Source organism: Mytilus californianus, unplaced genomic scaffold (assembly GCF_021869535.1).
Source record: "Mytilus californianus isolate M0D057914Y unplaced genomic scaffold, xbMytCali1.0.p SCAF_18, whole genome shotgun sequence".
NCBI classification, from domain to species: domain Eukaryota; kingdom Metazoa; phylum Mollusca; class Bivalvia; order Mytilida; family Mytilidae; genus Mytilus; species Mytilus californianus.
The window spans coordinates 284,278-301,691 of NW_026262666.1; the positions used below are offsets into that span (position 1 = coordinate 284,278).

The 17,414-nt window shown below is 32.3% G+C and overlaps 1 protein-coding gene and 1 long non-coding RNA gene across 2 annotated transcripts in view; one reads left to right on the forward strand and one right to left on the reverse strand.

Moving 5' to 3' along the window:
- Nucleotides 1-7,532, reverse strand: part of LOC127726509 (uncharacterized) — a 264,243-nt gene extending 256,711 nt beyond the window's left edge. The window contains exon 1 of the long non-coding RNA XR_007993552.1: nt 7,394-7,532. This is a non-coding gene — a long non-coding RNA (uncharacterized LOC127726509). The remainder of the gene's footprint in view (nt 1-7,393) is intronic.
- The window catches only part of LOC127726497 (mediator of RNA polymerase II transcription subunit 14-like), a 56,134-nt gene extending 39,486 nt beyond the window's left edge, over nt 1-16,648 (forward strand). The window contains exons 31-38 of the mRNA XM_052233854.1: nt 312-468; nt 1,775-1,879; nt 2,653-2,858; nt 4,448-4,577; nt 7,864-7,925; nt 9,816-9,923; nt 10,444-10,572; nt 15,553-16,648. Of these exons, the coding sequence (XP_052089814.1) occupies nt 312-468; nt 1,775-1,879; nt 2,653-2,858; nt 4,448-4,577; nt 7,864-7,925; nt 9,816-9,923; nt 10,444-10,572; nt 15,553-15,801 (1,146 nt within the window). The 3' untranslated portion in view covers nt 15,802-16,648. The remainder of the gene's footprint in view (nt 1-311; nt 469-1,774; nt 1,880-2,652; nt 2,859-4,447; nt 4,578-7,863; nt 7,926-9,815; nt 9,924-10,443; nt 10,573-15,552) is intronic.
- Nucleotides 16,649-17,414: the final 766 nt, after the last annotated feature.

Sequence of the window (17,414 nt, forward strand, 5' to 3'; positions counted from 1 at the left end):
CTACCTTTGTCCAGATGCCAGGAGAGGACTGAGATGTGAAGTTTCTTAACCCTATGATTTCTTTGATGGGATTTTATGATACACTGGAAATTTTTAATTTTTGATTCAATCAGAATAAAAATTCTGGTAATGTTTTCATTGAATTAGATGCCTTATAGTATATGTATTATGATCTATACAAATGATGAAATCAATTTGTTCCTGATGGCAACAGAAACTTTATTTTCTTCCTCCTATGTTTACTATTGTAGATTTGATACTTCACAGTTTTAAGTAGCATAAGACTAATGCATTGTATGTCTGTTTTTCAGATTGCTCCATCACCATCAACAAATTTGATAGGAACACCTTCTCCAGCCACGCTCCTTACTGGTGGATCTCCAGCACCTCCTCAACAGATACAGATTAACTCACCTGGATCATTTGTACCTATGCCATCACCTGTCTCATCATTTGTCACACCACAAGGTGAGTGATGTTATCTCCCTTTCCCATTATTTAGCTCGCCTTGCTTTGGGAGATGTGAGATATTGGCATCTCTTTACATATGTTGTTGTCGTCTATCAATAACCAATCATTTTCTGTACTGAAACAAATCAGTTTCGAGAGAGTTGAGATGAATGATCCTCATATATAGTTTGGTCCCCACCACCCAACATGGCACCACAGCTTAGAATAGAACAAAAGAGAAAAATGCAAGTTCTATTATCAGAAAAGGATAAAAGGTAGAGAGAATTTACAACAGAGAGTAAAAACAAGAATGTGTCCATAGTACACGGATGCCCCACTAGCAGTATCATTTTAAATTGACTGTGAAATTTGGGTCAAAACTCTTAATTTGGCATTAAAATTAGAAGGATCATATCATAGGGAACATGTGTATTAATCTTCAAGTTAATTGGACTTCAACTTCATCAAAAACTACCTTGACCAAAAACTTTAACCTGAAGCGGGACAGACAGACAGACAGACAGACGGATGGACAGACGGACAGACGAACATACGGACGAACGGACAAACTGACTCACAGACCGAAAAACATAATGCCCCTAAGTGGGGCATAAAAAACAAAAACTCAGAATGTCATGAACTACCGTCAGTTCTGCTAAATTATCATTGAGATGAAGTATTGCTCTTATTAAAAAAAAACAGACATATTAGCATTTGCAAATATATTTTTTTACAACTTACGTACAGGTTATTGAACTTGGATTGTTAGTGCCTATTTTCAGATTAACTCACTGATTAGTCTTTTGTAGACAAAATTTTAATCCTGGTATCTATGACGAGTTTGTTCATCATTTCACCATTATCTCCCTTACCAAGTGTAATGAGTTACCTCCTATTACGAAGTGTAAAGAGTTATCTCCTATTACAAATTTACAAATTACAAAGTGTAAAGAGTTATCTCCCATCTCCAGGTGTTAATAGTTACCTCCCATTCAGACTTACTTGAAAGTGAATCAAAAGAAACAGCAAATCAGATAGTGTAAACCACTGAGAATAGCAACTTGCTCTAAACAATGTTTGGTAGAAAGAATGTAGGATTGGTGTTCTACATCAATGATTTCGTTTGTTTTTTCATAAAAAATATATCTCTCTCTCTTGAACATTCTTTACACAATCCTTAAAAAACCAAAAGAACTATTATTACATCAAAATTATAAACTACTGAATAAAATCGTTCGAGACTTGGAAGACATCTTAATATGCCTTGATTTCCTTTTATCAAAGACTACCTATGAAAATAGTGATAATGAGTCTGTGATTGCAGGTCCATCCCCAGCATCCCGTCATGGAGCAGCAACATCACCAGGTCACCCTGCCTTACACTCACCACAAACCATGGGAAAGGATGGAGATCTGTCTAAACCTTCAGGTTGGTCATATATATATATATATACATAGATTATATGATTAAAAATAAAATGAGATGAGGGGTAATAAAACATCAATGAGACAGCAAACAAGCAGCAAAAACTAAAAGACATCTAGAGGTCAACAAAAAATCTAAACAACAAACAGGTGTCTGTACAATATGTCAAACCAATTTGTCACAAGTTATTGGAAATAGTTTTGTTTTTTCTATGTGGCATAGATTAGCACAGAAAATTGCACATATTAACATGCAATATAGAGGTTGGCATGATGTATGAACTCTTGTCTGTTGTCAAAGACTGTATAAGGACTTTGTATTCTTTTGGATGTTGGGTTGCTGTCACATGGATGGATATTGGATATCCCACATTTCATTGCAGGCATTAAACAGAATATTGATGTATTTATACTACGTGCAAATATTAATAACATGGGTTTGGAATAAATGTCAGTAAGAAAACAACCAATCTGAACAACATAAATTGTAGAATACATGCATTGTCGATTTTCAATTACTTGGTTTCAATTCATCAAACTATTTAACTAAAGTAATCAATTAGTGGTAGATTATTACAGCTTATTTTTTGCTTTAATCGATAAAATTACAATTACAAGTATCAAAAATGGACGATTACAGATGACTCTCGATTACTTGGAAATATATAATCAATTACACTGATGAGGGATTACAAATCAAGATTACCCCATCCCTGAATACTATTATTTTTCTGTCATTCCTCTTCTAATTCTTAATACTCTTTTTTTATATTACAGTACAGCTGAGTCATTCATCTAGAATGTTACCACAGAAGGCATGGGCAGCCTCAATACCAACACTCCTGTCTAATGAAGCCTTCGATATTCTCCTCACCCCGTGCATGGTGGCTGGAGCTGTGTGTGCTGTGTCACCACTGGAGAGATTCCTGGGGTGTGCCTTCCTTAGGAAACATTTACCTAGGATTATACAAGCTGAAGAAGAGGTATTCATTATCTAGAAGACAAATTGCTTCAGATTTAATTTTTGAGTATAATTTTATTTTGTTTACATAATTATATGTGAATTAATAATTCCAGTAGTAAGTTTTTATGCCCCCACAGCAGAGGATGGGGGCATTTAGTTTTACCCTTGTCCTTCTTTACGTCCATCTGTCTGCAAGTCAGTACCTCCTGAAATTGGCTCTGTTCTCTAACTTTAGTTTGCCTTAACCAAATGTTATGAAAATTATACACAATGCTTATAACCACAAAACTCAGATCATGTACGAATTGGGGTAGTGTAATTCTTTCCGTTCTTAAGTTATGTCCCTTTATAATGTTATATTCAAGCGGGGCATCATCTGTGTCCTATGGACACATTTCCCATTTATTTAATTTTTGTTCATAAAAAAAAAAAGAAACTGACTCTTTCAAAAATTAAAATTTTCCAGATTTTGAAATAATGTACTTTGATTAATTATCATCGCTATTTTACGAAATTTTCCTTTGATCTTACTGACTGATAATTTCCTTTCTCAGCACAGTAGAGTGATATGAAAAATTATCGCTAGAAACTAAGGGCGCACGTGCCATTGTCAATGAAATTAACAACGTCGTCATAGGTAAAATAACGATAAACAGATTATCATTGGTCATCTCAACTCTATTGCTTTTCTCACTTTCGCCGTACCGGCTCAAGCGAGAAAATCAATCTCGTTGAGATGACCAATGATAATCTATAATTATTTGTTAGAAACCAATTGTTGTGGATGAAGGTGAACCACAAATTTTAAATATTAACAAAGTATAAATTTTCTCTAGACTTGTATGCAGACTTTGGCAAAACTACGAAATCAAATATCTATGAATCCACGAAATTGGTACCCAGAAAAAAAATAATCCACTGTATACAGGTTATATAAAATTAGGGTATTTTATTTTCTATTTATTTTTTTGTACCAATGCAAAGTATGAAGCGACATAGAATCTAGTCTATTAATTCTGTGACAAATATCTCAACTATAATTTTTTAGCTAAGCAACATTCAGATCCTACAAATCTGTTTAATTTTATTTTCATGATGTTTTGTTATACTGTAAATTCAGAAATTATTGCAATGAATTTATAAATGTAAAATATGCAACATTTTCAGGTTCACAATAATAAAAACTAGCATCTACATTCCATAATTTAAGTTGTGATTTTCCTTCGTGAAATTTTTGCAATTGCATTAATTAAAGATTCCATTTTTACAAGTAATCAGTTATTTGCATTAATTAAAGATTCCATTTTTACAAGTAATCAGTTATTTGCATTAATTAAAGATTCCATTTTTACAAGTAATCAGTTATTTGCATTAATTAAAGATTCCATTTTTACAAGTAATCAGTTATTTGCATTAATTAAAGATTCCATTTTTACAAGTAATCAGTTATTTGCATTAATGAATGCACACATTAATTTCTGAGTTTACCACATTTAACATCAGCTCTCACTATTAGCTGAAATCACTTAGCCATGTAATATGGTTTCAGATTTAGATCCACAAATAATTTAATATTTAAGCCTGGTACATGTATATTATATATTCTAGCTAGTAACAGTTCCAGTTCAAGGTACCCAGCCACATGTTATCCAGTTCAAGACAGAGATCCTACAGTTTAGAGTTAGTTATAATATGAATAGCTTCCAGAGTATACATTTGAATGTTCAATCCACTCCAGGTAATTTGAAAACGTTAAATTATGGGACATATCCTCATAAAACAATACAGTATATCAGGAAATATTCGTGTGTGTCTTAATTTTTGCTATATTTACTGTAGCCTTTTTTCTGCAAAATTTATCCTACGTTAACATTACCCTGTTAATTTAAATGTATTGTTCAAGACCATGATACACAAATGATGAACACAGGGAAGATCTAAATGCCCCATCAAAGGCCAAAATAGTGGACAAAAAAAAGACACCAAAATAATCCAATATACTGTATGACATATCCTGATATTTATTGTAAAAATCAAAATGGAAAGACAACAGTCTTAAACAAACAGATTGATTGATTTTTGTTCTCTTAATACCTCCTGAGCACAAAACCGTTTCATGGTCTTGTGGTAGTGTTCTTGTCTTGAATGTGGGAGGTTGTGGGCTAGACCCCTGACCAAGTCACACTTAGATAAACATGATATAGTAAGGGAGACAATTTGTACTAGTAGTTAACATCTATGTATGAGTTTCCTTAAATTAGGAACACCTTCAATTATAGATACTCAAACTGTTTCATATAAAATTGTTTGCTTTTAAGTTTTAAAACATGAAATAAGTTTAATAATTTTTTATACGACCGCAAAAAAATTTTTGTGGTCGTATATTGGTATGACGTTGGCGTCGTCGTCGTCCGGCGTCGTCCGAAGACACTTGGTTTTCGCACTCTAACTTTAGTTTAAGTGAATGGATCTTTATGAAATTTTACCACAAGGTTCAATACCACAAAAGGAAGGTTGGGATTGATTTTGGGGGTTATGGTAATAACAGTAAAGGAATTAGGGGCCAAAAAGGGGCCAAAAATAAGCATTTTTGTAACTTCCAGACATAACTTGTGTGTTAGTGTATGGATCTCTCTGACATTGTACCACAAGGTTCCATATCACTAAAGGAATGCTGGGATTGATTTTGGGGGTAATTGCCTCCAAATTTTAGGAATTAGGGGCCAAAAAAGGGGCAAAAAACAAGCATTTTTCTAGTTTCATGACAATAACTTGTGTGTAAGTGTATGGATCTTTCTGAAATTGTACTACAAGGTTCCATATCACAAAGGGAAAGCTGGGTTTGAGTTTGGGGGTAATTGCCCTAAACGTTTAGGAATTTGGGGCCAAAAAGGGGCCAAAAAACACATTTTTTTCTAGTTTCCAGACAATAACTTGTGTTCAAGTGTATGGATCTCTCTGAAATTGTACTGCAAGGTACCATACCACAAAGGGAAGGCTGGTATTGAGTTTGGGGGTGATGAATCATAATGGGGGTTCAAAAAATTTTGGGGGGGGATTTATTTTTTTTTTCCTTTTTTTCTTTTTTTCCTTTTTTGTTTCTTTTAAAATTTTCCATTTTAAGTTGGTTATTTCTGATTTATATTTAAAATCAAATAATAATGATATGGTAGGAGATACACACCAAACAGGATGTGTAAATTATTATATAATAAGTATTGTGCAATAGCAAGAAATTTTCAATTGCACAGTATTGCACAATAGCAAGAAATCTTCAATTGCACAGTATTGCGCAATAGCAAGAAATCTTCAATTGCACAGTATTGCGCAATAGCAAGAAATATCCAATAGCACAATATTGCGCAATAGCAAGAAATTGTCAATTGTACAGTATTGCGCAATAGCAAGAAATATTTAATAGCACAGGATTGTGCAAAAGAAGATACTTCCTATAAATTGCTTATTTCTTGACCAATTTCAATGGGGTTTTATTCTTGATTTCATGGGGTTCTTTAATATGCTGAATCTAACCGTGTATTTAGTTTTTGGATTTTGGGCCCCGTTTTTATATTGGTCCACATTGAGGTCCAAAGGGTCCAAAATTAAACTTTGTTTGATTTCATCAAAAATTTAATTATTGGGGTTCTTTGATATGCCGAATCTAACTGTGTATTTAGATTCTTAAATTTTGGTTCCGTTTTCAAATTGGTCTACATTAAGGTCCAAAGGGTCCAAAATTAAACTTAGTTTGATTTTAACAAAAATTGAATTCTTAGGGTTCTTTGATATGCTGAATCTAAACATGTATTTAGATTTTTGATTATGGGCCCAGTTTTCAAGTTGGTCCAAATCGGGGTCCAAAATTAAACTTTGTTTGATTTCAACAAAAATTGAATATATGGGGTTCTTTGATATGCTGAATCTAACCATGTATTTAGATTTTTGATTTTTGGGCCCCGTTATCAACTTTGTCCACATTGAGGTCAAAAGGGTCCAAAATTAAACTTTGTTTGATTTCATCAAAAATTGAATTATTGGGGTTCTTTGATATGCCGAATCTAACCGTGTATTTAGATTCTTAATTTTTGGTTCCGTTTTCAAATTGGTCTACATTAAGGTCCAAAGGGTCCAAAATTAAACTTAGTTTGATTTTAACAAAAATTGAATTCTTAGGGTTCTTTGATATGCTGAATCTAAACATGTATTTAGATTTTTGATTATGGGCCCAGTTTTCAAGTTGATCCAAATCGGGGTCCAAAATTAAACTTTGTTTGATTTCAACAAAAATTGAATATATGGGGTTCTTTGATATGCTGAGTCTAACCATGTATTTAGATTTTTGATTTTTGGGCCCCGTTATCAACTTTGTCCACATTGAGGTCAAAAGGGTCCAAAATTAAACTTTGTTTGATTTCATCAAAAATTGAATTCTTGGGGTTCTTTGATATGCTGAATCTAACCATGTATTTAGATTTTGGATATTGGACCATAATAGGTGAATGTCCAATTTAAAATTTTTAAGTTCTTAGACCACATTCAATCTGTGTTAGAAACCTATGCTGTGTCAAATATTTAATCACAATCCAAATCCAAAGCTGTATCAAGCTTGAATGTTGTGTCCATACTTCCCCCAACTGTTCAGGGTTCGACCTCTGCGGTCGTATCAAGCTGCACCCTGCGGAGCATTTTATTATAAATTATTTATATTATTTCATTCATATGACGGAAAATAAAATTGTCAAGAATTGTAGTTAATTGTTAATACTTCTGAATATTTTTCAAAAAGTTATATAGTTTTTTACAAGAATATCGCAAATCATCCTGAATGAAATGTACGCATGTTGCTAGTAGGGGACAAATCAAGCAAGATTTTTCAGAAAAATTAGCGAACTAACAAATGCATTTTATCGCTGGAATAAAATGGATTTTTGCATGGATTATAATAAAGCAAATTTGTACATGATTAATCTACTGACTAACATATGTTCAAAGTTCTTGTCACACTGGACACATTTATTTTTTAGATTTAAGAGAACATTGGCCTGCTGAGGTGTTGGAGGTTGTACAACAGTTCTTTGAACTAAAGGTAAGTTTTAGTTACAATAAGAATAAGCCGAGAAACTTATTATCAGCTGCATTGTAAACACATTGTGTCATGTGTATCTGTCCCTTATTTTGTAAGCTGATGGTGTTATTGTTCTCTTGGGCTTGCACTGCATAGTAATCATCCTCATCATCTGAAATATATAATTTTATGAGACCATTTGCCTTATAGATTTCATAATTTGCAGGATCTTTTGTCGCCACATCCTCTTGACTTTACAGTCATAGTGATTTGACAATTTTTGCAGGAGTTATAGGACTCTCAACATTTACTATTGGTACAAATGACACCTTGTGAATGCAAATCAGGCTATTTTCCAGTAAGCTTTCATACTTGATAGAATCGTTTTTGTCGAGCCTGCAACATTGTCGCAGAAAGCTCGACATAGGTATAGTTATAAGGCTGTGGAGGCGTTAACTAACTACTTAAAAGCTATATATTTCAGAAGATGGAAGACTTGGATGCTTCCTTCTTTATATGTAGATGCCTTATGAAATGAAGTTTCCATCTGTCATATGTCCATTGTCCTTGACCTCATTTTCGTGGTTCAGTGACTACTTGAAAAAAAAGTAAAGATTTTTTGTAATGTTAATTTCTTTCTCATTATGAGTAATGGGATAACTATATTTAGTATGTGCGTACCTTGCAAGGTCCTCATGCCTGTCTAGACAGTTTTCATATGACCTCCACCTTATTTCATGAATCGGTGAACAAGGTTAATTTTTCGTGGTCAAGTCCATATATCAGATATTATAAGCAATAGGTCTACTATATTTGGTGTATGGAATGATTGTATGGTGTACATGTTCAACTGGCAGGTGTCATCTTACCTTGACCTCATTTTCATGGTTCACTGGTTAAAGTTAAGTTTCTGTGTTTTGGTCTTTTTTTCTAATAATATATGCAATAGGTCACCTATATTTGGTGTATGGAAATATTTTACGATGTACATGTCAAGCTTGCAGGTTTTATTTGACCTTGACCTCATTTTCACGGTTCATTGCTCTGTGCTAAGTTTTTGTGTTTTGGTCTGATTTTCTTAAACAATAAGCAATAGGTCAAGTATATTTGGTTTATGGAAGGTGTATAGGTCTGTCTGGCAGGTATCATCTGACCTTGACCTTATTTTCATGGTTTATTGGTCAATGTTAAGTTTTCCTGGTTTAGTTTGATTCTTAGAAACTATAAGCTATAGGTCAACTATATTTGGTGATTGTAAGGTGTACCTGTATTTCCGGTTTGGTTTATCTGACCTTGACCTCATATTCTTGTATCTTGTTAAATTTATTTGATACTTGTAGTAAAGCTTTATATTTAGAACTATCAACATAAAATCAATGGTCAGTAAAGCAGGTGAGACCTTTCAGCGTGTGCACTCTTGATCATCATGTGTAGTTGACCTTACTATACTGTCATTTTGATTCGACAATGTTTGCACCTTGTGAATGCAACTTCAATGATATTGTTTGCTATAAAGCTTTCATACTTGCTAGGATTGTCTGTCATCTAGTGAAGTTGACCATACTGTTTGTCATTTTGATTTTTTGACAATTTTTGCAGGAGTTATAGGATTGCATTGAAGTGACACCATTTGCAGGATAAACACAGATTTTACTACAATACCTTTTATGATACAAATTATATTTTTCCAAGACTTGTGGAGCATTTTAAACATTTTAAATGTTTTAAATTTTAACTGTCGATAGAGTAGAAATGTGGAAACGCCTGAGTGCAGTTGTAGAAACTGATTCTTATTAAAATCTTGTTTAGGATGCCATAATCAATCGTTATGTACATTTGGTATTTCTTATTTTACCAGCAGGAGGAGCCACGTTATATAGAGCTATCATGCATTATTTTATTTTATTTTAGATTGCTTGCCCTCCTTTCAAACTGAACACAGTCAGGGCTTTCTGCAGGTTGATTGGAACACCTATCAGAGTTCTCAAAGATTGCATTGAAATTATGAGAATGGAACTGGTGAGTAAAGTGTTCATCTTATGTGCTAAACAATATATCTGATAAATGTCAAGAACACAGAAACCCAATAACACATAACAACCAGTAACATCTTTTATGGTTATCAATGTATCTTCATTTACATAAAACAGATTTTGTTAGTATCAAACATGAAGAAAATAAGTGTTTTCGCTAAAAATTCAAGGACACAGCAATCCAATAATGCATAGCAACCAGTGTTTAACATCTAGAGGTCATTAGGTGGTCCAAATCCCAAACTTAAACCAATTTTAAGTCTTCTTGAAACTGGTCAATTCTATTTTAGATTTTAGAATAATTTTTGTATAAAATAATCAGGTGTTGAAACTAAATTGTGTCTTCTTAGGGGAAAATAAAGGTTAAAGTTTATATTTTTATCACTGAATTTTTTTTTCATCAAATCATTTTAATTGCAATATTAGATTCACACCTTAGATTGTGAAGAAATTTCTGATTATATGTAAATTGTTAAACATAATTAATGTGATTTCATATTAATTAGTATCCTGACAACAGACACAAATGGTCAGTTCAGTGGTGTTTGACCGTCCCTCCTGCCTGTGCATTTGTAGCCCCTGCAGGAACTCCAGCTGTTGTGTTCAAGAAAGCTACGGGAAAGATGTTATTCATGGTTTGTATATATTACATCATTTCTTCATTGCATATTTTGGTCAAAATTTAATTAAGACTTTAAATGTTCTTACTTTTCTCTGAATTTGCTATTGTGACTTATTGCAAACCAAATGAAACATTTCCACAGAGTCATCTCTTGTTCAAGGTATTTAAACTTTTGTCAGTTCTATGCAGTGATAGAAACCATATATATCATACTGAATCATCATGCTTAGAAATCATCATACACAATAAATCATTATGCTTAGAAATCACCATACACAATAAATCATTATGCTTAGAAATCATCTTACACAATGAATCATTATGCTTAGAAATCATCTTACACAATAAATCATTATGCTTAGAAATCATCTTACACAATAAATCATTATGCTTAGAAATCATCATACACAATAAATCATTATGCTTAGAAATCATCTTACACAATAACTCATTATGCTTAGAAATCATCTTACACAATAAATCATTATGCTTAGAAATCATCTTACACAATAAATTATTATGCTTAGAAATCACCATACACAATAAATCATAATGTAGAAATCACTATACACAATAAATCATTCTTAGAAATCATCTTACACAATAAATCATTATGCTTAGAAATCATCTTACACAATGAATCATTATGCTTAGAAATCATCTTACACAATGAATTATTATGCTTAGAAGTCATCTTACACAATAAATCATTATGCTTAGAAATCATCTTACACAATGAATCATTATGCTTAGAAATCACCATACACAATGAATCATTATGCTTAGAAGTCACCATACACAATAAATCATAATGTAGAAATCATCTTACACAATAAATCATTATGCTTTGAAATCACCATACACAATAAATCATCATGCTTAGAAATCATCTTACACAATAAATCATAATGTAGAAATCATTTTACACAATAAATCAGCATGCTTAGAAATCATCTTACATTATAAATCATTATGCTTAGAAATCATCTTACACAATGAATCATTATGCTTAGAAATCACCATACACAATAAATCATAATGTAGAAATCACCATACACAATAAATCATTATGCTTAGAAATCATCTTCAAAATGAATCAGTATGCTTAGAAATCATCTTACACAATGAATCATTATGCATAGAAATCATCTTACACAATAAATCATTATGAAGTAGAAGTAGAAATCATCTTACACAATGAATCATTATGCTTAGAAATCATCTTACACAATGAATCATTATGCTTAGAAGTCACCTTACACAATGAATCATTATGCTTAGAAATCATCTTACACAATGAATCATTATGCTTACAAATCATCTTACACAATAAATCATTATGCTTAGAAATTATCTTACACAATGAATCATTATGCTTAAAAATAATCTTACACAATGAATCATTATGCTTAGAAATTATCTTACACAATGAATCATTATGCTTAGAAATCATCTTACACAATGAATCATTATGCTTAGAAATCATCTTACACAAAAAATCATTATGAAGTAGAAGTAGAAATCATCTTGCACAATGAATCATTATGCTTAGAAATCATCTTTCACAATGAATCATTATGCTTAGAAGTCACCTTACACAATGAATCATTATGCTTAGAAATCATCTTACACAATGAATCATTATGCTTAGAAATCATCTTACACAATAAATCATTTTGAAGTAGAAGTAGAAATCATCTTACACAATGAATCATTATTCTTAGAAATCATCTTACACAATGAATCATTATGCTTAGAAGTCACCTTACACAATGAATCATTATGCTTAGAAATCACCTTACACAATGAATCATTATGCTTAGAAATCACCATACACAATAAATCATAATGTAGAAATCATCTTACACAATAAATCAGTATGCTTAGAAATTATCTTACACAATGAATCATTATGCTTAGAAATCATCTTACACAATGAATCATTATGCTTAGAAATCATCTTACACAATAAATCATTATGCTTAGAAATTATCTTACACAATGAATCATTATGCTTAGAAATTATCTTACACAATGTATCATTATGCTTAGAAATCATCTTACACAATAAATCAGTATGCTTAGAAATTATCTTACACAATGAATCATTATGCTTAGAAATCATCTTACACAATGAATCATTATGCTTAGAAATCATCTTACACAATAAATCATTATGCTTAGAAATCATCTTACACAATGAATCATTATGCTTAGAAATCATCTTACACAATAAATCATTATGCTTAGAACTCACCTGACACAATAAATCATAATGTAGAAATCATCTTACACAATAAATCATTATGCTTAGAAATCATCTTACACAATAAATCATTATGCTTAGAAATCATCTTACACAATAAATCATTATGCTTAGAAATCATCTTACACAATAAATCATTATGCTTAGAAATCATCTTACACAATAAATCATTATGCTTAGAAGTCACCATACACAATAAATCATAATGCTTAGAAATCATCTTACACAATAAATCATTATGCTTAGAAATCATCTTACACAGTAACTCATCATGCTTACAAATCATCTTACACAATAAATAAGTATGCTTAAAAATCATCTTACACAATAAATCATAATGTAGAAATCACCATACACAATAAATCATTATGCTTAGAAATCATCTTACACAATAACTCATCATGCTTACAAATCATCTTACACAATAAATAATTATGCTTAAAAATCATCTTACACAAAAAATCATAATGTAGAAATCATCTTACACAATAACTCATTATGCTTACAAATCATCTTACACAATAAATCATTATGTTTAGAAATCATCTTACACAATGAATCATTATGCTTAGAAATCATCTTACACAATGAATCATTATGCTAAGAAATCATCTTGCGCAATAAATCATTATGCTTAAAAATCATCTTGCACAATAAATCACTCATGCATCAACCAGTTTTTTGTTGTAAGTTATTTCCGATATTCATATACACTATAATTCACATTAGAGGGGGGAGGACATTAACTATTACCATACACCTTATCGCTATTTGGAAATCTGTCCCGCTTGACCTGAGAATCTATCCCGCTTGAACTTTTGACGTTATACAACAATCACTTTTCCATTGTGGCGTCAGATGTTTTCTATTATGACGTCAAAATTTTACGGGAACTTGTGCGATGTCCAGTAATGGCGGACAAATAGCTATAAGGTGTATTGTCTGTCTGTTCACTCATCCTTACGTCCCAAACTTAGTTTCCATTCTCTAACTTTAATTTCCCTCAAACTAATGTTATGAAACTTATATGCAATGCTTATTACATTTGTACCACCAAACACAGATCAAATTTGAATAGGGTGGTGTCACTTTTGCTGTTCTCCAGTTATGTCTCTTTATAAATGGAAAATTGGTAAATCTGGAGTTTCTGCACTCTGACTTTAATTTGCCACAACCAAATGTTTTGAAACATATACACAATGCTAAGTACCACCAAACACAGATCAAATTTGAATTTGGGTGGCATCAGTTTTGCCATTCTTGAGTTATGTTGCAAAATTTGCAGTTTCTGCACCCTAACCTTATTTTGCCACAATCAAATGTTCTGAACTTATACCAAATGCTTATTACCACTAAACACAGATCAAATTTGAATATGGATGGCATCACTTTAGCAGTTCTCGAGTTGTGTTGCTTACTAAATGGAAAAATTGGCAAATTTGCAGTTTCCGTACTCTTAACTTTACTTAACCACAACACAATTGAATTAGTACTTAAGACTCATGTTTATTTACAAGTAGGGGCATCTGGACACATTCTTCTTTTATTAGATGATAGATATTACAATAGATGATATATTGATAAAATTGAGAATGGAAATGGGGAATATGTCAAAGAGACAACAACCTGACCAAAGAGCAGATAACAGCCGAAGGCCACCAATGGGTCTTCAACGCAGCGAGAAAATCCGGCACCCGGAGGTGGGCCTCAACTGGCCCAAAAATAAAAATGTGTATTAGTTCAGTGAAAATGGAAGTCATACTAAACTCCAAAACATATAAATGAACTAAAATTAAAAAACATACAAGACTAACAAAGGCCATAGGCTCCTGACTTGGGACAGGCGCAAAAATGTGGCGGGGTTAAAGATCTCAGCCCTACCTCTATACCTCTAGCCAATGTAGAATAAAGAAACACACAGCAATACGCACAGTAAAACTCAGTTCAAAAGAAGTCTGAGTCCAATGTCAGAATAGGTAACAAAAGAAACTAATCAAAATGACAATGATACATAAATTAACAAAGGACTACTAGCAGTTACTGACATGCCAACTCCAGACCTCAATTAAACTGATTGAAAGATTATGTCTTCATCATATGAAAATCCAGCACAATCCCTCCCGTTAGGGGTTTAGTATCATACCATCATAAAATATTTGAGAAGAACATAACCCGTATCATGCCAACAACTGATTTTAGAATAAATGTGTTTATGCAAAGACCCTGAGTGAATTTTTATACCAAAATATGCCATCCTTAATGACCTGACAACAGTATCGTAAGTATATCCCTTCTGAATAAGTCTTGTTTAAAGATTTGGTTAGCTGTTGAGGTGAATGCGGACATTTTTGTGTTTTGTAAAGAATATTATCATAAAAGATTGGATGTGAAATACCTTAATGTATAAGATGTCTGCATGTTGATTTATATTTACGAATGAAGTCCTTGTACCGATGATAAAATTTAGTAAATGTTTTGACTAGTTTGTGAAATCGAAAATCCTGGTGTAATAATTTTTCATTAATAAAGAGATTTCTTTCTTTAAAATCAAATACGTTGTTACATACATGAGCGAATCGAACAAGTTGAGAAATATAAACACCATAAGATGGTGACAAGGGAACGTCACTAAACGTATATATTGATATGTTGATTTACCGGTAATCAATTTCCAATTACCATAAAAATTTCTAAATTTATATAATCATATATGTGGTTCTTTTTTAGCTTCAGTTCACAAAGAATGTACAGCAAGGTGGCATTGAACCACAGACAATGTACACTCAACTGTTATATGATATCAACAAAAATGCCATTGAACAGATGCAAGGTCCAAACTTAGCACGTCAAATACATACTGCACAGTACATGGCCATATCTCAGTTATTAAAACGCTTTAGTGATTTGTATCAGAATTCTCCAGAATGTTTAGTGTTTCCAGCAGTGAGAGAAATTTTACAAAAGTTTGATGGTTAGATTAGATTGGAGACTAATGATCACTTTTGTAAACTGTATTTATTTGGATAGAAAGTTGAAATTAAAAATACTGTGTTCATAAATACTGGAAATGTTTCTGTTGCAATACCTGGATCAAACACAAAAAGTTTGCCTACCTGTCGTTATCCTGGCCCAATCTAATACTTCATCGATAGGACCAGGCGTAATACAATCCATTTGACCAACTATCAGCGCTCAACAGGACTGAATTACTGCACATGTGTGTGTTCTATAAACAAGAAATACATCGAATCGCATCGTTAATTAACTGGTGATTCACTATGTTAATCAATAACTTTTGGATTATATTTTTTCATTTTTTTGAAATTTGCATTCCATATAAAATAAAAAATAATTTTCAATAAATTTTGTGGTAATATAAATATTTCCCGCCATTTGTCAAGAAAAGACGCTATTCCACGATGCATGATTCTAACATCCAATTGATGAAACCATGTTGTATTCCGCCTGGCTCTACTGACGAGCAGTGAGCCAGGATCCCAGGCTAACCTGTCGTATAAAATCATTAAAAAAAAGATTTTACCACCATACCTTGTGCAGTACTATATTTTCTCCGATCTCAATGCTTAAATTTTAGCTACATGTATTTATAATATGAAAATTATCTTGAGTGGAGAAATGCAGTTGTAAAATCCATAAAAAAAATAACAAAAGATTGGATGGAGGTTCTTTGGAAAATAAGAAATTATGAAACTTCAAAATTTCATACAATTCAAAATAAAGAAATTGTTGTTTTTATATTGTTTTTTTCCATGTGAACTTGTCATGTAAACAGTGCTACACAATAAACTTGTATGATTTTGTATTTATTGTGTTATTGTAGTCTTTAGAATCTTTGGTTTGATGTATAAAGACATGGATATGTGCTATTCCTCAGTACTAGTCCAATTAAAGCGAGACTCCTTATCATTGACTGTGTAGCCTGACATAGTCCAGCTGTAGAGACAAATAGGGATCATTTCTATTGTCTTTGGCATCTCGATTGTGACGCTTCTACAGGCCATAAAGTCATTAAAGATTGCATATTTTGGCGTTAATATTGATTCACTTATAGGGTCTTTGCATCGGCACTAAACACATTTATTTAAAAACCAGTTGTTGGCATGACACGGGTTATGTTCTTCTCATATATGTTATGATGGTATGATACTAAACCCCTAACGGGAAGGATTGTGCCTGATATTCATATGATGAAGACATAATCTTTCAATCAGTTTAATTGAAGTCTGGAGCTGGCATGTCAGTTAACTGCTAGTAGTCTGTTGTTATTTATGTATTATTGTCATTTTGTTTATTTTCTTTGGTTACATCTTCTGACATCAGACTCGGACTTCTCTTGAACTGAATTTTAATGTGCGTATTGTTATGCGTTTACTTTTCTACATTGGCTAGAGGTATAGGGGGAGGGTTGAGATCTCATAAACATGTTTAACCCCGCCGCATTTTTGCGCCTGTCCCAAGTCAGGAGCCTCTAGCCTTTGTTAGTCTTGTATTATTTTTAATTTTAGTTTCTTGTGTACAATTTGGAGTTTAGTATGGCGTTCATTATCACTGAACTAGTATATATATTT